The sequence below is a fragment of the Martes martes genome (genome assembly GCF_963455335.1).
Source record: "Martes martes genome assembly, chromosome: 15".
Taxonomy (NCBI): Eukaryota; Metazoa; Chordata; class Mammalia; order Carnivora; family Mustelidae; genus Martes; species Martes martes.
This window is the reverse complement of record NC_137903.1, coordinates 61,994,861-62,010,717: the sequence shown is the minus strand read 5'-3', so window position 1 is coordinate 62,010,717 and position 15,857 is coordinate 61,994,861. Positions and strand designations below refer to the sequence as shown.

The window sequence follows — 15,857 nt, the reverse complement described above, 5'->3', positions numbered from 1 at the left end:
TGAAAACTGATCGTGCTGGAAAGAAGTCCCGTATAGGTAGTTTTATCAATTCAGCACATAGGCAAAAAACCAAGCAACCAAACAAACAAAAAACCATGAAGGAGTTGGGGGGGGGGGTGTGTTTCAAAACACACAAAAACAAACAAAAAATCTTTAATAACAATATTAACATGGTTTTATTCTCTTATGACCAAAAGCTCGAGATCATATTAGGCTTTTACTCTGTGTAAATTGTGATAGTGACTGTTCAAAGAAAGGATTCCTGAGAGATGTGGAAATCTCAAAATGGAATGATTCCAAAAGATGTTTGGAAAACATGTTCTCTGCAAACTATGTGGCAGGAGCATGAGTATATATACATTTCTCTAGGAATTCATGCACCACATTGATTTGGAAAGTGTCATAGATTCAGATTAGTATCCCCGGGGATGATGATAAAGCAATAAGATGTCCATCGACAGATGAATGGATAAAGAAGATGTGGTTCATATATACAATGGAATATTACTCAGCCATCAAAAAGGATGAATACTTACCATTGATATTGACTTGGATGGAACTGGAGGGTGTTTTGCTGAGTGAAATAAGTCAGTCAGAGAAAGACAATTATCATATGGTTTCACTCATATGTGGAATATAAAAAACAGCACAGAAGATCATAAGGGAAGGGCGGGAAAATGGGAAGGAAGAAACTCAAGGAGACAAACCATGAGAGACTCAACTCTAGGAAAAAAATTGAGGGTTGCTGGAGGGAAGGTGGGTGAGGGATGGGATAACTGGGTGATGGGCATGAAGGAGGGCACATGAGGTGATGGGCACCGGGTGTTATATGCAATTGATGAATTATTGAACTCTACATCTGAAACTGATGAGGTACTGTATGCTGGCTAATTGAGTTTAAATACAAAAATCAGTGCTAAGAAAAGCAACAGGTGCTGGGTTTTATGGTTTAATCTACTTTTTCAGCAAAAAAGCGAAAAGTTTCTTTGCTTACTCTTTTCTTTTAAAAACAAACCGAACAAATGAGTTTTAAGATCTTCACTGCTGGGAATTGAAATGCAGCTTATGTTGTTGGCAGGTAGTAGAAGACGGGATGTGATTAAATGCATTGTCAAGATCCCTCAGTTGGATTTACTAATCACAGCTTCTCAGAAAGGATTGATAACAGTCTTTAATAGCCAGGTAATCTGACAGTGTGGATTCCTCCCTCCTCCCTCTTCCCTTCCTCCTTTCGTTCATGTGTTCATTCGTTCTTTCCCTCCTCCGTCTCTGTCGTCTATGCGCTATGCATACTCATCAGCTGCAACAGCAAACGTAAACGTATTTCAGAGTTATTCCAAAAAATAAAGCCAGATGTTGCTAAAAAGAGGGGATTACTGAGCCCTGGAGCAGTTTTTGAGATTTTGGTAACTGCGTTTGGCAGTGTTCCTCAGGGAATCTTTTTTTTTTTTTTTTAAATATTTATTTATTTGCTCTAGAAAGAGAGCACGAATGGGAGGGACAGAGGGAAAGGGAGAGAAATCTCAAGCTGATTCTGTGCCGAGCATGAACCCAGACACAGGGCTTGATCCTACACCCCTGAGATCATGACCTGAGCTGAAACCAAGAGTTGGAAGCTTAACTGACTGAGCCACCCAAGCGTTCCTTAGGGAGTCTTACCAAACCATGTGGCATCAGCGTAATTATAGGATGATCCTGGATAACTTCTCGGAAAAAAATCAGAAAAACTCACAAGACAAGTGATTTTGTCAGAATCCTAACAAGTATAGAGGGTCCCATCAAGAACCTTGGACTTGGAGTTAAAAGGCGGCTCACATTCTGGCTCCTCTATTTTACCAGCTGGGCTGTTAAATAGGGAACTTAATGAGGCAACTTATCATGCCTCTTCTCACATTTATGAAACGACACCAGAACCAGTCCTTTCTCCCTCAGCGGGCTGTAGTGAAGGTAAATGACACAATGAACGTAGAAGTACTATATGAACGATAAATTCCCATGACCATGTAGGGCATAACTATTACTATCACTTGGTTCTAAATTTCTAAGTTTTGGGCTTCCACTTCCAAACCATGAGAGATTGTATTGGAAGGTGTAATGATATAGACCACACAGTATTTCACTAGGAAAATAAAAGGGAATATCAAAAAATAAATATCAAAGCAAATAATTCCAATGATGGGTTCATTTCAACTAGAGATAAGCTTTATACAAGTAAACTATATTTAAAATGATCATCAAATGATTATAATTTCAACAGGAATGTTTAACCCTTCAGGGATCAGGCTTCCTGGGCCCCGAGGAGGGGCGGTAGAAGGTTCCTGGTGTGGACACGGAGCCTGGCGTCCCTGCCCAGCTCGGACACTTGCCAGCTGTGTGTGTCTTACCTATGCATCTCCACGCCCTGGCTCCTTCATTCAGAACCGAGGCAGCTATGCTGCTGGAATTAATGCACACGAAGTGCTTACCTAGCATCACTGTGAGCACTCAGGAAATGCTGGTGGTTGCAATCACGGACAAACGGTGTGAAAACAGAACGCGTGGCCTCATCTAAACATGAAAACTTTCCTCGTTCTCCTTTCTCCTTGGAGCCTTACTTCCCTTCTCATTTTCTTACTTTCATTTCCTCAAAGATAGAACAAAGATGGAACATAAAGAAGAACACGAGAAGAAAAATAATGATCTTCATGATGAAATAGCTCAGGATTATGTGAAATAGGCGAGGTGGCATTTTCATATTCCACAGACCTCTCTCTCATGCATGCACGCACACACACTCATTCACCCATGCTTAGAGGTGTGTATGTGTATATTCACAAACACATCTGTGTCTTACAAAAACTACGCGGTTGGAGAGAAAAAAACGCTTAAAAATTACTTGAAGATTTGATACACCAGGGGCACCTGGGTGGCTCAGTGGGTTAAAGCTTCTGCCTTCGGCTCAGGTCACGATCTCAGGGTCCTGGGATCAAGCCCTGCATCGGGCTCTCTGCTCAGCGGGAAGCCTGCTTCCTCCTGTCTCTCTCTCTGCCTGCCTCTCTGCCTATTTGTGACCTGTCTGTCAAATAAATAAATAAAATCTTAAAAAAAAAAAGATTTGATACACCAGGAATAAATAGCATTTTGAATGTTGCGTGTCTTACATATAGGATGACACACTCTGTGAAAAGCTAATGTTAAGGTAGGTCACAGGAAAAATTTATTAAAAGGTAGTCATTAACAACACAAAATATAATAGGTTAATCCATAATTTAGGCTCTCTGTAAAGTACAGTACACACAATTAAGGATTTTCACGGTGTTCTCTAGAGGGCTTGGTGATAGACACTGTAAATGTCATTAACAAAAATTCTTGCAAAAAAGGCTAGGTTTTCAAAATTTAGAAGATATCCATAAGGATTATGTAACTTTTAAGGATGGTAAAAGAAACTGAAGCATGTGCTTTCCACTAAGGGTGGAAGTGGAGAAGTAGGAGAGGAAAACCACAGGAGTTCTGTTCTGGGCTCACCAATTTCCTGAGGGCACTTAATATTTCCCATCTGGAAAAACGTCCCTGGATGGAAAAGCATCTTTGAACTCTTCAGATGAGAGACAGTCTGAGATGACCATGACTAACAGTTTTAGGGATCTAATTTACGTTTCCCTCTTTTCACATAATTTATTCCTTCTGGACAGCCATTTTCTGTACTTTTCCCAAGACCACATGACCATGCAAAAGAAACTAGGTCATTCATAGACTTCAAATACTGACCTTGACCTTGGAAGCAATTAGCACACCCTAAGGGGAGAAGCGGCTGCTCAGGTACCTTACAACCCTGCGTGGAATAAATCTGCCTTCTCAACCTGCACGCTACCCAGGCGTGAGATTCATGCAGTAGATAACTTATCCAGTAAGAGAGGAAGCCCACTGGGTAGAATGTTCTCACGTCTCTCAGGATCCTGAGAGAGAACTTCCAAATGAAGCTGTATTTTTCCCCGCACAAGCTGTATTCATAGTGACCTAGTGAGCATCCTTTCAGACCACTCTTGCCGTTGCTGTTAGTATTATTTTGTATTCCCCCTTTTTGATATCCTATGTTGCTCTGAAAACTAAAGAATCTGAGGCAGTTTGCAAACAGGGAAAAAATCATTAGTACAGTGTACTCTAAGAGCACAGTTAACAGGCTTAAAGCAAGCCACAGAAGCACCAGCTGTGGGGCGCCTGGGTGGCTCCGTGGGTTAAGCATCTGCCTTCTGCTCAGGTCATGACCCCAGGGTCCTGGAATCGAGCCTTGGGTCTGGCTCCCCACTGAGTGGGGATCCTGCTTCTCCCTCTCCTCCCAGCTCCTGTTCTCTCTCACCATCTCTGTCTCTCTCTTTCAAATAAATAAAATCTTAAAAAAAGAAAAAAAAAAAAAAAGCACCGACCGTGTCCAAAGCCAGCAGGGAATCATTCCACAGAGCCAGGTTTTTGAGGGAAAGGAGAGAAGGAGGAAACTCACAGAAGGTGGAAATGACGAGTAAGATTAAACCGTGGAGATAATATGTTCTTTTAGAGCCAACCGTCTCAATTTTTATTAGAGTGCCAACTAGCTTTCATTCTTCTCCTCCTTTGTTTATAGATGAGAGTCCAGACCAGCACCAATGTTACGGTAAGTACAAGTTATAAACTTCTAATGAAGTCCGCTTTGGGACTGTGCTGACGGTTCCTCCATAACTAGTCACAATCTCAATGCAGGTCGAATAGGCTCTAAGAATAAGATGTCTTCATACTGTGAGTCTCTGACTTGGATCCACACTAAACCTTGAGCAGCCGCAGAGGACCCTCACCTCGCTTGCTGAAGTTAAATTTATTTCAGAGACGTGCTTGGAGACACGACTCCCTGGAAGCTTCCATTTAAAAGTCTCCCCAAGGTGTTCCTGAGCGCCCCCTATTGAGGAATTTTTTAAAAAAGCAAAAACAAAAAAACCCAACACTCTCCAAGTTGTGAGAACAAGGAAATGGCCGAGGGAAATAACTTGAAAACATCGTAAACTTGCAAATTGCAGAAAATATTTGAGTCCAATTTGGTAATTTACTTAATCCATATCGCTACTCGGAGAAGGGAACTTGCATTTGTAAAGCTGTGACGCGTTGCTCTCAGAGTCCCGCCATGGCTTTGTGAGAGGTGTGGGGACATGCTTGCCTTTCCGCCCCGCTTCCAGGCACTGAAGGCCCTGAACCACCCAGGAGGGCACCAGGCCACCTGGCAGACGAGTCTGCCTTCTCTCTAAGCCTCGGAGCCTTCGCTTCTAGGGCTGAAACAAAGGTTAGAATTCCTAACGTAGGCCTGAAATGCGTGCAGCAGTGTCGGGTGCACAGTGGGCCCTCGTAAACGGGGACTGTTGCCCTGGCCTCGTTGTGTGTCATTGACATGACCAATCCTACCCATGCCAGCTTGGTGACTTCAGGCAACGCAAAACAGACTCACCAGGCTCAACTCGGTTATTGACCGGATGGTCACTAAGGTCTTTTTTAGCTAAAAATTGTGTGCATGGGGACAGGGCCATAGAAGTGGCTTAATCTCAGTCTCCCCCACGGCCCCGTGGAGAGGTGTTCTCCCGACAGTGAAGAGTGCACAAAGATGCCTGCTCTGCTGGTGTCTCTTTGCCTCCAGGGAGCTGTAACGGGCATGTGCTCATTCCTCACTCTCCAGCTGACGGTGCTGAGAAACTCAAGGGAAGTGTCAAAGGGCGAAAGATGAGAGCCTCTTCTCCAGACATCAGAGAAGAGACATTGCAAGGCTCCCCTGCAAGGAGATGTAACTGACCTACTCTTTAGTAACCATGGCCTTGGGATAGACCAACACATATTACACCCGCCTCTCCCAATTCTGTATTTTCCCCTCAGGACACCTCCTGGATCACAGGATGTGATTACCTCTCGCAGCTGAAGAGAATCGTCGCCACTACTGAAAGGACCATCATTGTCTGGGATTATAAAGCTCAAGGCAGTGGCCAGGTACCGTGCCAAGAGGAACCCTCCAAGTCCTGAAGTTTTCTCTTCCACCCTGCGAGGATGTGAGCAGTCCGCTTCCTCTGCCCAGTGTCAGTTCCTCATCTGTAAAATGAGGGGGTTCAACTAATCCCGTCCATGATTAAACAAGTTCAGCATTAATATTCTGTGAGGCTCATTAAAAAGGAACCCTCTTTCCATTTAGTGCCTGTTTAATTAGGTGAAACTTGTTTTGTTTTTGAGAGAGAGAGAGAGAGAATTTCTTCCTTCTTTCATACCCTTCTCTGAATCCAGGTACTAACTTTTTGATTATGTTATCAAGTTCAGAGGCTTTTCCTTCCGTTTGGCTTCATTTAGTAAGAAAATTACTAAAAATCAAATGACTAATTCTGGCAAAATATCTAGTGGGGCAGATATCAGTGTTATTCCTTCAATAGCTGACATGTTACCACTAAAGTAATTTAGAATATTTAGTGAGCACTCGCAGACGTATAGAAGTCATGAACAGGTTCTCTGCACTCAAACAAAACTCAGTCTTGAAAAATGTCAGGAAAAGACATAAAATATAACATAATGGTACAGCAAACTATACAGTAAAAACAAACAAACAAACAAAAACAAGGGCACTAGGAGTTTATGGAGAGGCAAGATTGCACAAAAATGCCCTCAGGGGAGCACCTGGGTGGCTCAGTGGGTTAAAGCCTCTGCCTTCGGCTCAGGTCATGATCCCAGGGTCCTGGGATCGAGCCCCGCATCGGGCTCTCTGCTCAGCAGGGAGCCTGCTTCCCCCTCCCTCTCTGCCTGCCTCTCTGCCTACTTGTGATCTCTGTCAAGTAAATAAATAAATAAAATCTTAAAAATAAGTGCCCTCAGGAAGTGGCTGACTTTGAAGGGCGAGGAGGATTAAGAAGTAATTAGCCTTCCTCTGTGCCCTGCTTGTCCCTAGGCTCAGAGAAAAACCAAACTTATCATTCCTGTCCCCATTGTTGCAACCAGCCACTGAGGCCAGGATGACTTGAAAGAAGGCAGATTGTGGCCTCGTGTCCTTTATTACGTGATGTGTCACCGTCTCATGGTCTGCAGCCTCTTCTCTGTCCAGCTCTCTCCAGTTTTCACTCTCACTTTTCAGCCCCACGGAAGCCTCCAGTTCCTTGAGCCCGTCCTCTTCCACTCTCTGTCCCCTCCCTCCCCCTTCTTTGCCTTCCTGCCCGCACCAGCTGGCAGATCATCTGGGCTGAAGCCATCCCCACCTCCCACTCTCCCAAATCCTTTGAAACTCCAGTCCTGGTGAGATGTGACAGCCTGTCTCTGCGCCCTCATGGAGGCTCAGCCCTCCTGGAGAAAAAAAACCCGAAGCCACCACCGTTCAGCATCACTGTACATTCAGACTCATCTGAGGATTCACTGGTTTCTGTCAACGTCTTTCTTGTCCTTGCCAGATCACTTTCCCATCCCTGGCAATATTGCAAAAGGGCGTTATTGTCCTCAGGCCCTCTCCCTCTCAGCAGATGTACTTGTCCCTATTTTCCTGAGAAATTTGAGTCTAGGAGGCTTGTCCTCTTCCAAATTCGAGCTCTCCCACCCACAGCTTCAATGAGGACACCCTACCTCCTTTCTTCCTTCCTCTCTCTGGAGGCAAAATATCCTTGCATCCGCCATTCCCATTCCCTCCTGCCTCGTGCAGGGCCAAGCTCTTCCCATTTTACCTTTTTTGACATTCATCTGTCCTTCTGGGCTCCTCATGTCAGTTGCCTCTGAATCTTTTTCTGGACCAGTTCATGCCAGATCAAAGGTCACCGTCCCAGACCTGGGGACCTACAGTGGCCTCTCCAGTCACTCGTTATCATAGCACCCTTGTTTATTTCCCCAGAGCACTTCCCACGATCCGAATGAAATGCTTTTATACCTGCATTCCTGCACTGGAATGGTAGTTCCACCACGTCAGAAACTGCTCTTCTTTATCACCATATGCCCCATGCCTAGAACAGCTCTTGGCACATCGTAGGTGCTCTGTGATTATTTGTTGAATGACTGAATGATGCTCTAAATATGTTCAAATCTCACTCAATCTAGAGGAAACAAAACAAAAAAAAATTTTTTTAAAAAGATTTTATTTATGTATTTGAGAGAGAGAGAGAGAGAGAGAGAGCACAAGCAGGCAGAGAGGCAGGCAGAGGGAAACGGAAAAGCAGGCTTTCTGCTAAGCAGGGAGCCTGACATGGGGCTCGATCCCAGGACCCTGGGACCATGACCTGAGCTAAAGACAGACACTTAACCGACTGAGCCACCCAGGTGCCCCAAAACAAAAAAATTTTAAATACTTTTTTCTTCTATCTTAGGTAGAGACTGAATTCTGGGACAGCCAGCTTAGTACAGCTTAGTGACCCCAGCATAACAGCCCAGAACAGCTTGACAGATGCTTGCTGAATATTTCTGGACAAACTTGGATGTTAGGATATGTGTTTCCTGATAATTTCTTATGACATAATTGGGGTGTTAATACTTGATTTTCCTATTTTCCCATACAGTTTTACATCAGCGGTCTTATAACAGTCAAACCTCCTTATGCTTCCCATTAATATTGCTTTACAAATCCAAGAGAGGGACATTCATAGCAACCAAACAGAAAATCTCATTAATGTATTGAGCCTGAGGTACCTCACCTTTTTCCCCCAAAAGTACCCAAAGCACAATGTTGGGCTCACAGTGAATGTTCATTAACTTTTACTTGGTTAACTTTTTTTCTTTTTTCAAATTTCTTTAACACAATGCGAATATCTAAAATTAAAAATATCAGAAAGTAAGACTTTCATCAAATAATAGGGCAATGATTAATGTGTGGACATTTAGAGCAATGTAATAACTCACTGAAAGCATTCTTCTGCTTCTAGGAAAACTATTTTGTCATAAAGCCTATGGATCACTGCCTTCTTTGTGTGTGTGTCGTGTCTCTGCCCAACCAGCTCTGCAGAGACGACATCCTCTTGGGGGATGATGGTGGTTTTGTGAACAAATTCACAGTAAACAGTGATGACTTTGGACTAAAGCAGGCAAAATCCAAGAAAAAACTACAAAGCCAAGTCTTAGACTCAAAGAACTTTAAAAGGTAAGGGTATCACATGGGCAGTTCAATTTTTCTAATATAGACAGTGTTCAAGTATTTATATAGTGAACGGAATGTACCAGACCCTATGGCAGAGATCTGAAATACAAAGCCGAGCAAGAAACACTTCTTACCTCAAGGAACTTCCAGCATAACTGGGAAGAGAGAGAGGAAAATTAGCCACTGAAATTCCAATTGTAAGTGTTATTGACAATTAAAGTCTATAAGTACTTGAGCGAATTGAAGTGTGTAAGTTAAATGAAAAAAATCATGAAAAAACTGTAAAATATATATGACTATTTGCTAGCACTTGAATATGGAAAAAGATCCTCAGTGTAAAAGCAATGAATACAGAATTCAAAGAAAAAAATTGGGTAGATGTGAAAAAAATAAAAATTTCTGGACATTAGAAGATAACATTTTAAAAGTAAATAACAAACTGAAGGGGTGCCTGGGTGGCTCAGTCAGTTAAGCGTCTGACTTAATTTTGGCTCAGCTGATGATCTCACGGTCCTGATATCGAGCCCCACGTAAGGTTCCATGCCCAGCAATGGGTCTGCCTGAGGACTCTCTCTCTCCCTCTGCCCCTCTCCCCACTCACACTCTCTCTCTTTCTGTCTCTAAAATAAAGAAATCTTTAAAAAGTAAATAACAAACTGGGATAAATATACTAAATATGAGAAACAATGGGTTAATACTCTTAATAGTTTTGGCAGTTCAATTAGAAAATAATCATTCCCCAAGAAAAATGGGCAAAGACTGTGAACAGATAATTTATGCACAGGCACACATAGCGCAAAGAGTCAATAAACATTTCAAAGTGATCTTCAGGCAAAAATGCTAACAATTATCTCCAAATGATGGGATTCTAGGTGATTTTTTGTTGTCTTTATATTGGACCATCTTTTATATTTTTACAGTAAATACATATTGCTTTTATTAGCAGAGGAACAAAGAAGTACTCTTAATCAAAGAAGTACAACTTAAAATCAGATAAAATTTCTCATTTCCAACAATGAAAATGGGGTAAGGATTGAAAATGGGGTAGATTCTGTAAATGGGCAGTCTCACAGACTATCAGTGGTGGAAGTACGAGCTTGATCCCTCTCAGGAGAGCAGTCTGGGAGATGCATCGAGTGTCTTAATAAACCTTTCTACATTAGGACCCAAGATCCCCATGCATTTAAAAATATAAGTATGGTTATCACAGCATGTTTCTAATAGTAAAGTCTCTAGTGTCTGACAAAGGAGGAATAATTAATTTAAAAGATTAATCATTTAGATAAATAATTCAGATATTGTACACATGTATAACAAAATGTAATATAGTTTCCAAAAATATGTTTACATATTGTAAATATGTCCATATAAATATAATACATTTATATGTAAAATATATTTTTTTTGTCAGACACCTTTTTTGGTTGGATATTTAAAATACCAAGGGGCGCCTGGGTGGCTCAGTCATTAAGCATCTGCCTTTGGCTCAGGTCATGATCCCAGCCTCCTGGGATCGAGCCCCGCATCAGGCTTCCTGCTTGGCGGGAAGCCTGCTTCTCCCTCTCCACTCCCCCTGCTTCTGTTCCCTCTCTCTCTTGTCTCTATCAAATAAATAAAGTCTTTAAAAATAATAATAATAAAATAAAATAAAATAAAATAAAATACCAAGAGTGGGGGCACCTGGGTGGCTCAGTGGGTTAAGCCTCTGCCTTCCACTCAGGTCATGATCCCAGCGTCCTGGAGTCGAGCCCCACATCAGGCTCTCTGCTCAGTGGAAAGCCTGCTTCTCCCTCTCCCTCTGCCTGACGCTCCTCCTGCTTGTGCTCTCTTTCTGTCAAATAAAAAAAAAATAAAATAAAAAAGTTTTTAAGTACCAAAGGCATTCAGTAAATCATATTATAACCATATTAGGGAAAGCCATGCACTCCCATTTAATAATGTTTTGAAATATATTTAATGCATGGAAAATGTTCATGATATAATATTAAGTAAAAAATTTTAACTTTTCTATGTACCTAGTATACACTATTAAGTACTTCATTCCAATTACGACAGGCTCTTGAATAGAAGCTGAGCCATGAATTTTCTTTCTGAGATTTTTGTCACCCATCAGAAAATTCCATGGCCTCTTTCCCATCCCTGTTTCCATTAGCTGGATATATTCGAAATGAGATGGGGGATCTGAGGAATCTGGGTACAGCTAAATGAATGCTAATTTGCACTGGTTCTTTTGGGTGATTATTTACATGCAGATGATTTAATCATACAGAGATCTTCATGTACATGATTTAAATTATTCAAGACTGAAGTGTATAGATGGGCTGAGTGGTGAGGCGTGTTCTTATACCAATAGATTCTCAAACTAATAAAATGAAAAGTATTAAGGCCAAAGGGGTCATTAAACTCTGGAGCCATCATTAATGTTTTCCTGCAGTAGATATTCACATAATTCATTCATTTTAAATGGGTGGAGGCAAGGATCTGGGTAGAAAACACGGTACGCGAAATGTTGTACAAATTAAAGAAGGAAGTAGCCAGCACCAGAGTCCAAATTAAACACAGTCTGGCATAGAGGAAGAAATCTCTCTACTCTGTTTAGTCCCATATTGTCGAACATTCCTGCCTTGAGTTCTAAATACCTACTCCTCAACCCGAATCTCAGGAACTTGGGAACAAGAATTTTACCTTCGTCATCCTTATGTCCTTTTACCTGGGATACAGTAGGCACTCAATAAGTGTTGTGAATGAGGAAACAAATACACCATTAAACATGAGTAAAGATAACAACAGGAAGATGGTTTCCTCCAGGTTAAGACAAGAATTCTACCATGAATGTTCTGACCCCTAATGCTAAGCCTGTCACTGAAACGTCCTGTGCACTGATGGGCAAGGCTTTGCAGAGAGGGATACAACTGTCCCGGCCTCAGCTCCACCAGTGACCAAGGACTACAAATTTCCCCAGTTTTCTAGTTCTGAAAGTATTCATGGAAAATAATGAGCATGAATTGACTCATCCAAAACAAACTGAAACACAGTCCTTTTGGATGACCGGAATTTCTCAGTAAAGTGAGGATAATAGTGCCCGTATTAGACAGAGACACTTCTAGGTTATTCCTGTAATTCTGAATCTACAGCTCGCTATTTGATGTGATAAATACATTTTTATTTTTCCATTTTAAATATGCTAGATGTTAAATAGTTAAGCAGTTAAAAGTGGTGTCATGCACACGATGGCATTACATGTGCAAGCTTGTGTGTGTCTAACATAACCCCTCCCTCTTTTCTTCTCATTGCAGTGTTAAAAGGAAGCTGCATAATGACTGGGTGATGAAAATTAGATACATTACACCCCTAAGCTGCTTTGGATCCTGCTCCCTCGACAGTGTTCATTCACTGGTTTTGGAATCCTTGAAGAGACTTGAGGATAATTTGTAAGTACAATAGTTTGTATACATGAACTTTCTGCGACTTCAGACTTTTTACAACTACTAAGACCATGACAGCCCTGGAGCTTTCAAACTAGTTTTTAGAAATGTCAGGTGTTAATGATTCCATTTTTTGCCAAGATTAATTACCTTTTTAGGAAGTCATGGACGTTACTCATGCAAATTTGAATATGATGTGTCCTCCTAGCAAGAGTTTTGCTCATCTGTTGTTTATTGCCACAATCTATTGGAATAAATCAATACAGGTGCATCTATAACCATATTGTTATAGTTCTGTCGGTAAGACTCATTCTTACATGTCAGCCGGCTAACCTGTGAGTGTCTGTAGCACAAACATCAGGTTCCATGTGTAATAAAGACGTGAAATGGCTTTCTTATAGACAGGTACATTTGAAGAATATGTAGTCTTATTTTTAATATGGTTAAATATTTATTGATAACTATTAATATGTAATAATTATATAATATAACCATAACTATATAGTACCTATGTGTTAATAATTATATTTACATATGATAACTATAAAACAGATGCTATGCTTCAATTTTCAGTTTTAAAAATGCATTAAGTTATATACAACATGGATAGACCTCAAAACGTGATGCCAACTGACAGAAGCCAGACACAAAAGACTGTACATTCAGCGATCCCATTTATAGTGAATGTCCAGAAAAGGCAAATTTATAGAGATAGAAAGTAGATCAGTGGATGCCAGGAGGTGGTGGTAAGAGAAGGGATCTGAAGTAGAAACAGGGAAACTTTTGGGGATATTGAAATTGTTCCCAAACTTACTGTGGTGATTGTTATACAACCGTATAAATTTACTAAAAATAACTGAATTGTACATTTACAAGTCAGTGAATTTTGTGTTATATAAGTTATACCTCAACAAAACTGTGTTAAAAAATGCATAGAGACTTCTAGTTTCTAGTCTAGCATGTGGAGTTTGGAAGTCATCACTTGGCCCTAACAGCAGGTGAAAAAGATGAAACTAAAAAATCAACAGCTCTTCTTAAATCCTTTTTAAATCCTTAAAGAAGTGAAGTCACAGACCAAACTGCTGTCCTCAAATTGGAGAGACAGACAGGCATATACTAAGAATCACAACTTACCAGAGCAGAAATCCACAAACATATACCTCTGGGAAACCAATATACTGTGATAGGAAAACCTAAACTGTGATTGACAAATCACTGGGGGTTCAATATAGAAAAGTCTGGGGGTTAAAAACTCCAGGGACCTAGTTAAAGGGGTCCCCATACTTTTGTGAATATTACTTCCAGGAGCTCAACCAGTTTCCCACAGTGAATATTGGAAACTCCTCTCTTGCTTCTGATGGGGAAGAGGAAAATGCACCACATTCAAACACACCCAAACATTCTGTTCTTAACAAAGTCTGTCCTCAAGCAAAACCATCTTACCAGATCCTAAACTATTGGGGTTTTATCAAAGACTAAATGCCCTGGAAGAAGAAAATAACTCTAGCTTTCACATAGGAGAACTGAAATACCAAATCCAGTCCACTCTGGTCATCCTGACTCACCTAAGGGAAGGGAGGCTGCAAAACCATTGTGAAGTTCACAGTTCAGGGACATGGGCTCACCTAAAGACTGAGACCTAATCAAAGGACTGTAGACCACTTTCGTTTCATCCCACCCACCTTACAACCTCCTTATTAAACCTCTATTTGCCGCAGTTCCTTTTACACAATAGATTATGTCCTGCTATCAAAAAAAATGTGCAAGGCATACCAAAATGCAAAAACAGTTTGAAGATACAGAGCAAGCATCAAATTAAACTCAGATGTAGCAGAGATTTTGAAATCAGAAGACTAAGAAGGTAAAATTAACCATGAGTAATATGGTAAGGGCTCTAATGGATAAAGTAGACACCATGTCAAAACAAAACAAAAGAAAAAAAGATAGGTAATGTAAACAGAGGGTTAGAAATTTTAATAAAGAATCAAAAAGAAATGCTACAGATTAAAAAAAAAAAACCCAGAAATAAAGAATGCCTTTGCTTGGATCAAAAGTAGACTGACATGCATGTGGAAAGAATCTCTGGACTTCAGGATATGTCAATACTTGTTTCAAAAATGGTAAATAAAAAAAAAGGAGAAAGAAGACTGAAAAAAATAGAACAGAATATCCAAGAACTATGGAACAACTACAAGAGTTATATACATAATGGGAATAAAGAGAAAAAGGAAAAGAAGAAATATTTGAAGCAATGGTGACTGAGAATTTCCCCAAATTAATGTCAGATACAAAACCACATATTTATTAAGCTCAGAGGACACCACACAGGATAAATGCAAAAACAAAAATTATACTTGGGAATATCATATCCAAACTGTAGAAGATTAAAGATGAAGAAAAAATCTTGAAAGAAATCAGAGGGGAAAAAATTATATCCAACTTCTCTTTAGAAACCAAGCAAGGAAGACAAAAGTAAAATATTTAAAGTGTTGAGAGAAAAATTATGCCAAAACATTTTTTTCTGCAAAATTATCTTTTCAAAGTAAAGGATAGATAAAGACTTTTTCAGACGAAAAAATTTGAGTGAATTTGTTGTCAGTGGGCCTGCCATCCAAGAAATGTTAAAAGAAGTTCTTCAGAGAGAAGAAAAATAATGTAGCTCAGAAACTCAGATCCACATAAAAAAAGGAAGAGCATTACTGAAGAAATAAGTGAAAGCAAAATAAAAACATTTATTTTCTTACTCTTAATTGATCTAACAGAGAACAGTGTGTTCAAAATAATGCCAACAATGTGTTGAGATATATATGTGTATATATGATCAAGGAATATATAACAGTACTCACAGGGAAATTTATAACATTGGCTACATATACAGAAAAGAAGAAAGACATGGGGCCCCTTGGTGGCTTCAGTTGGTTAAGCATCTGCTTTCAGCTCAGGTCATGATCCCAGGGTTCTGGGATCGAGCCCTGTCTTGGGTTCCTTGCTCATCCCCCCAAGTTGGGCATGCTTGTTCTCTCCTCAAATAAGTAAATAAAATCTTTAAAAAGAAGAAGAAGGAGAAGGAGGAGAAGAAGAAGAAAAAGAAGAAGGGAGGAAGCTCTAAAATCAATAATCTAAGCTTCCATCTTTGGAAACAGAGAAAAAGAGAAATTGTACAAAATAAGCAGAGAAAAAATAATAAAAATTACAACAAAAATCAATAAAATTTTAAAAAGGAAATCAGTAGAGAAAATCGATAGAACCAAAAGCTGTTTCTTTGAAAAGATCAATAAAATCTATAAGCCTATAATACCCAGGCTAAGGAGAAAATAGAAGACACAAATTGTTACTAATTGTTACTATAAAGAAAGTAA

The 15,857-nt window shown here is 40.3% G+C and overlaps 1 protein-coding gene across 1 annotated transcript in view; it reads left to right on the top strand.

Moving 5' to 3' along the window:
* WDR64 (WD repeat domain 64) overlaps positions 1-15,857 on the top strand; it is a gene marked incomplete at both ends in the record, with an annotated part of 144,240 nt that overhangs the window by 28,070 nt on the left and 100,313 nt on the right. Inside the window, 5 exons of the mRNA XM_080825207.1 lie at positions 1,079-1,182; positions 4,598-4,627; positions 5,866-5,976; positions 8,862-9,076; positions 12,370-12,504. Coding sequence (XP_080681333.1) covers positions 1,079-1,182; positions 4,598-4,627; positions 5,866-5,976; positions 8,862-9,076; positions 12,370-12,504 — 595 coding nt within the window. The remainder of the gene's footprint in view (positions 1-1,078; positions 1,183-4,597; positions 4,628-5,865; positions 5,977-8,861; positions 9,077-12,369; positions 12,505-15,857) is intronic.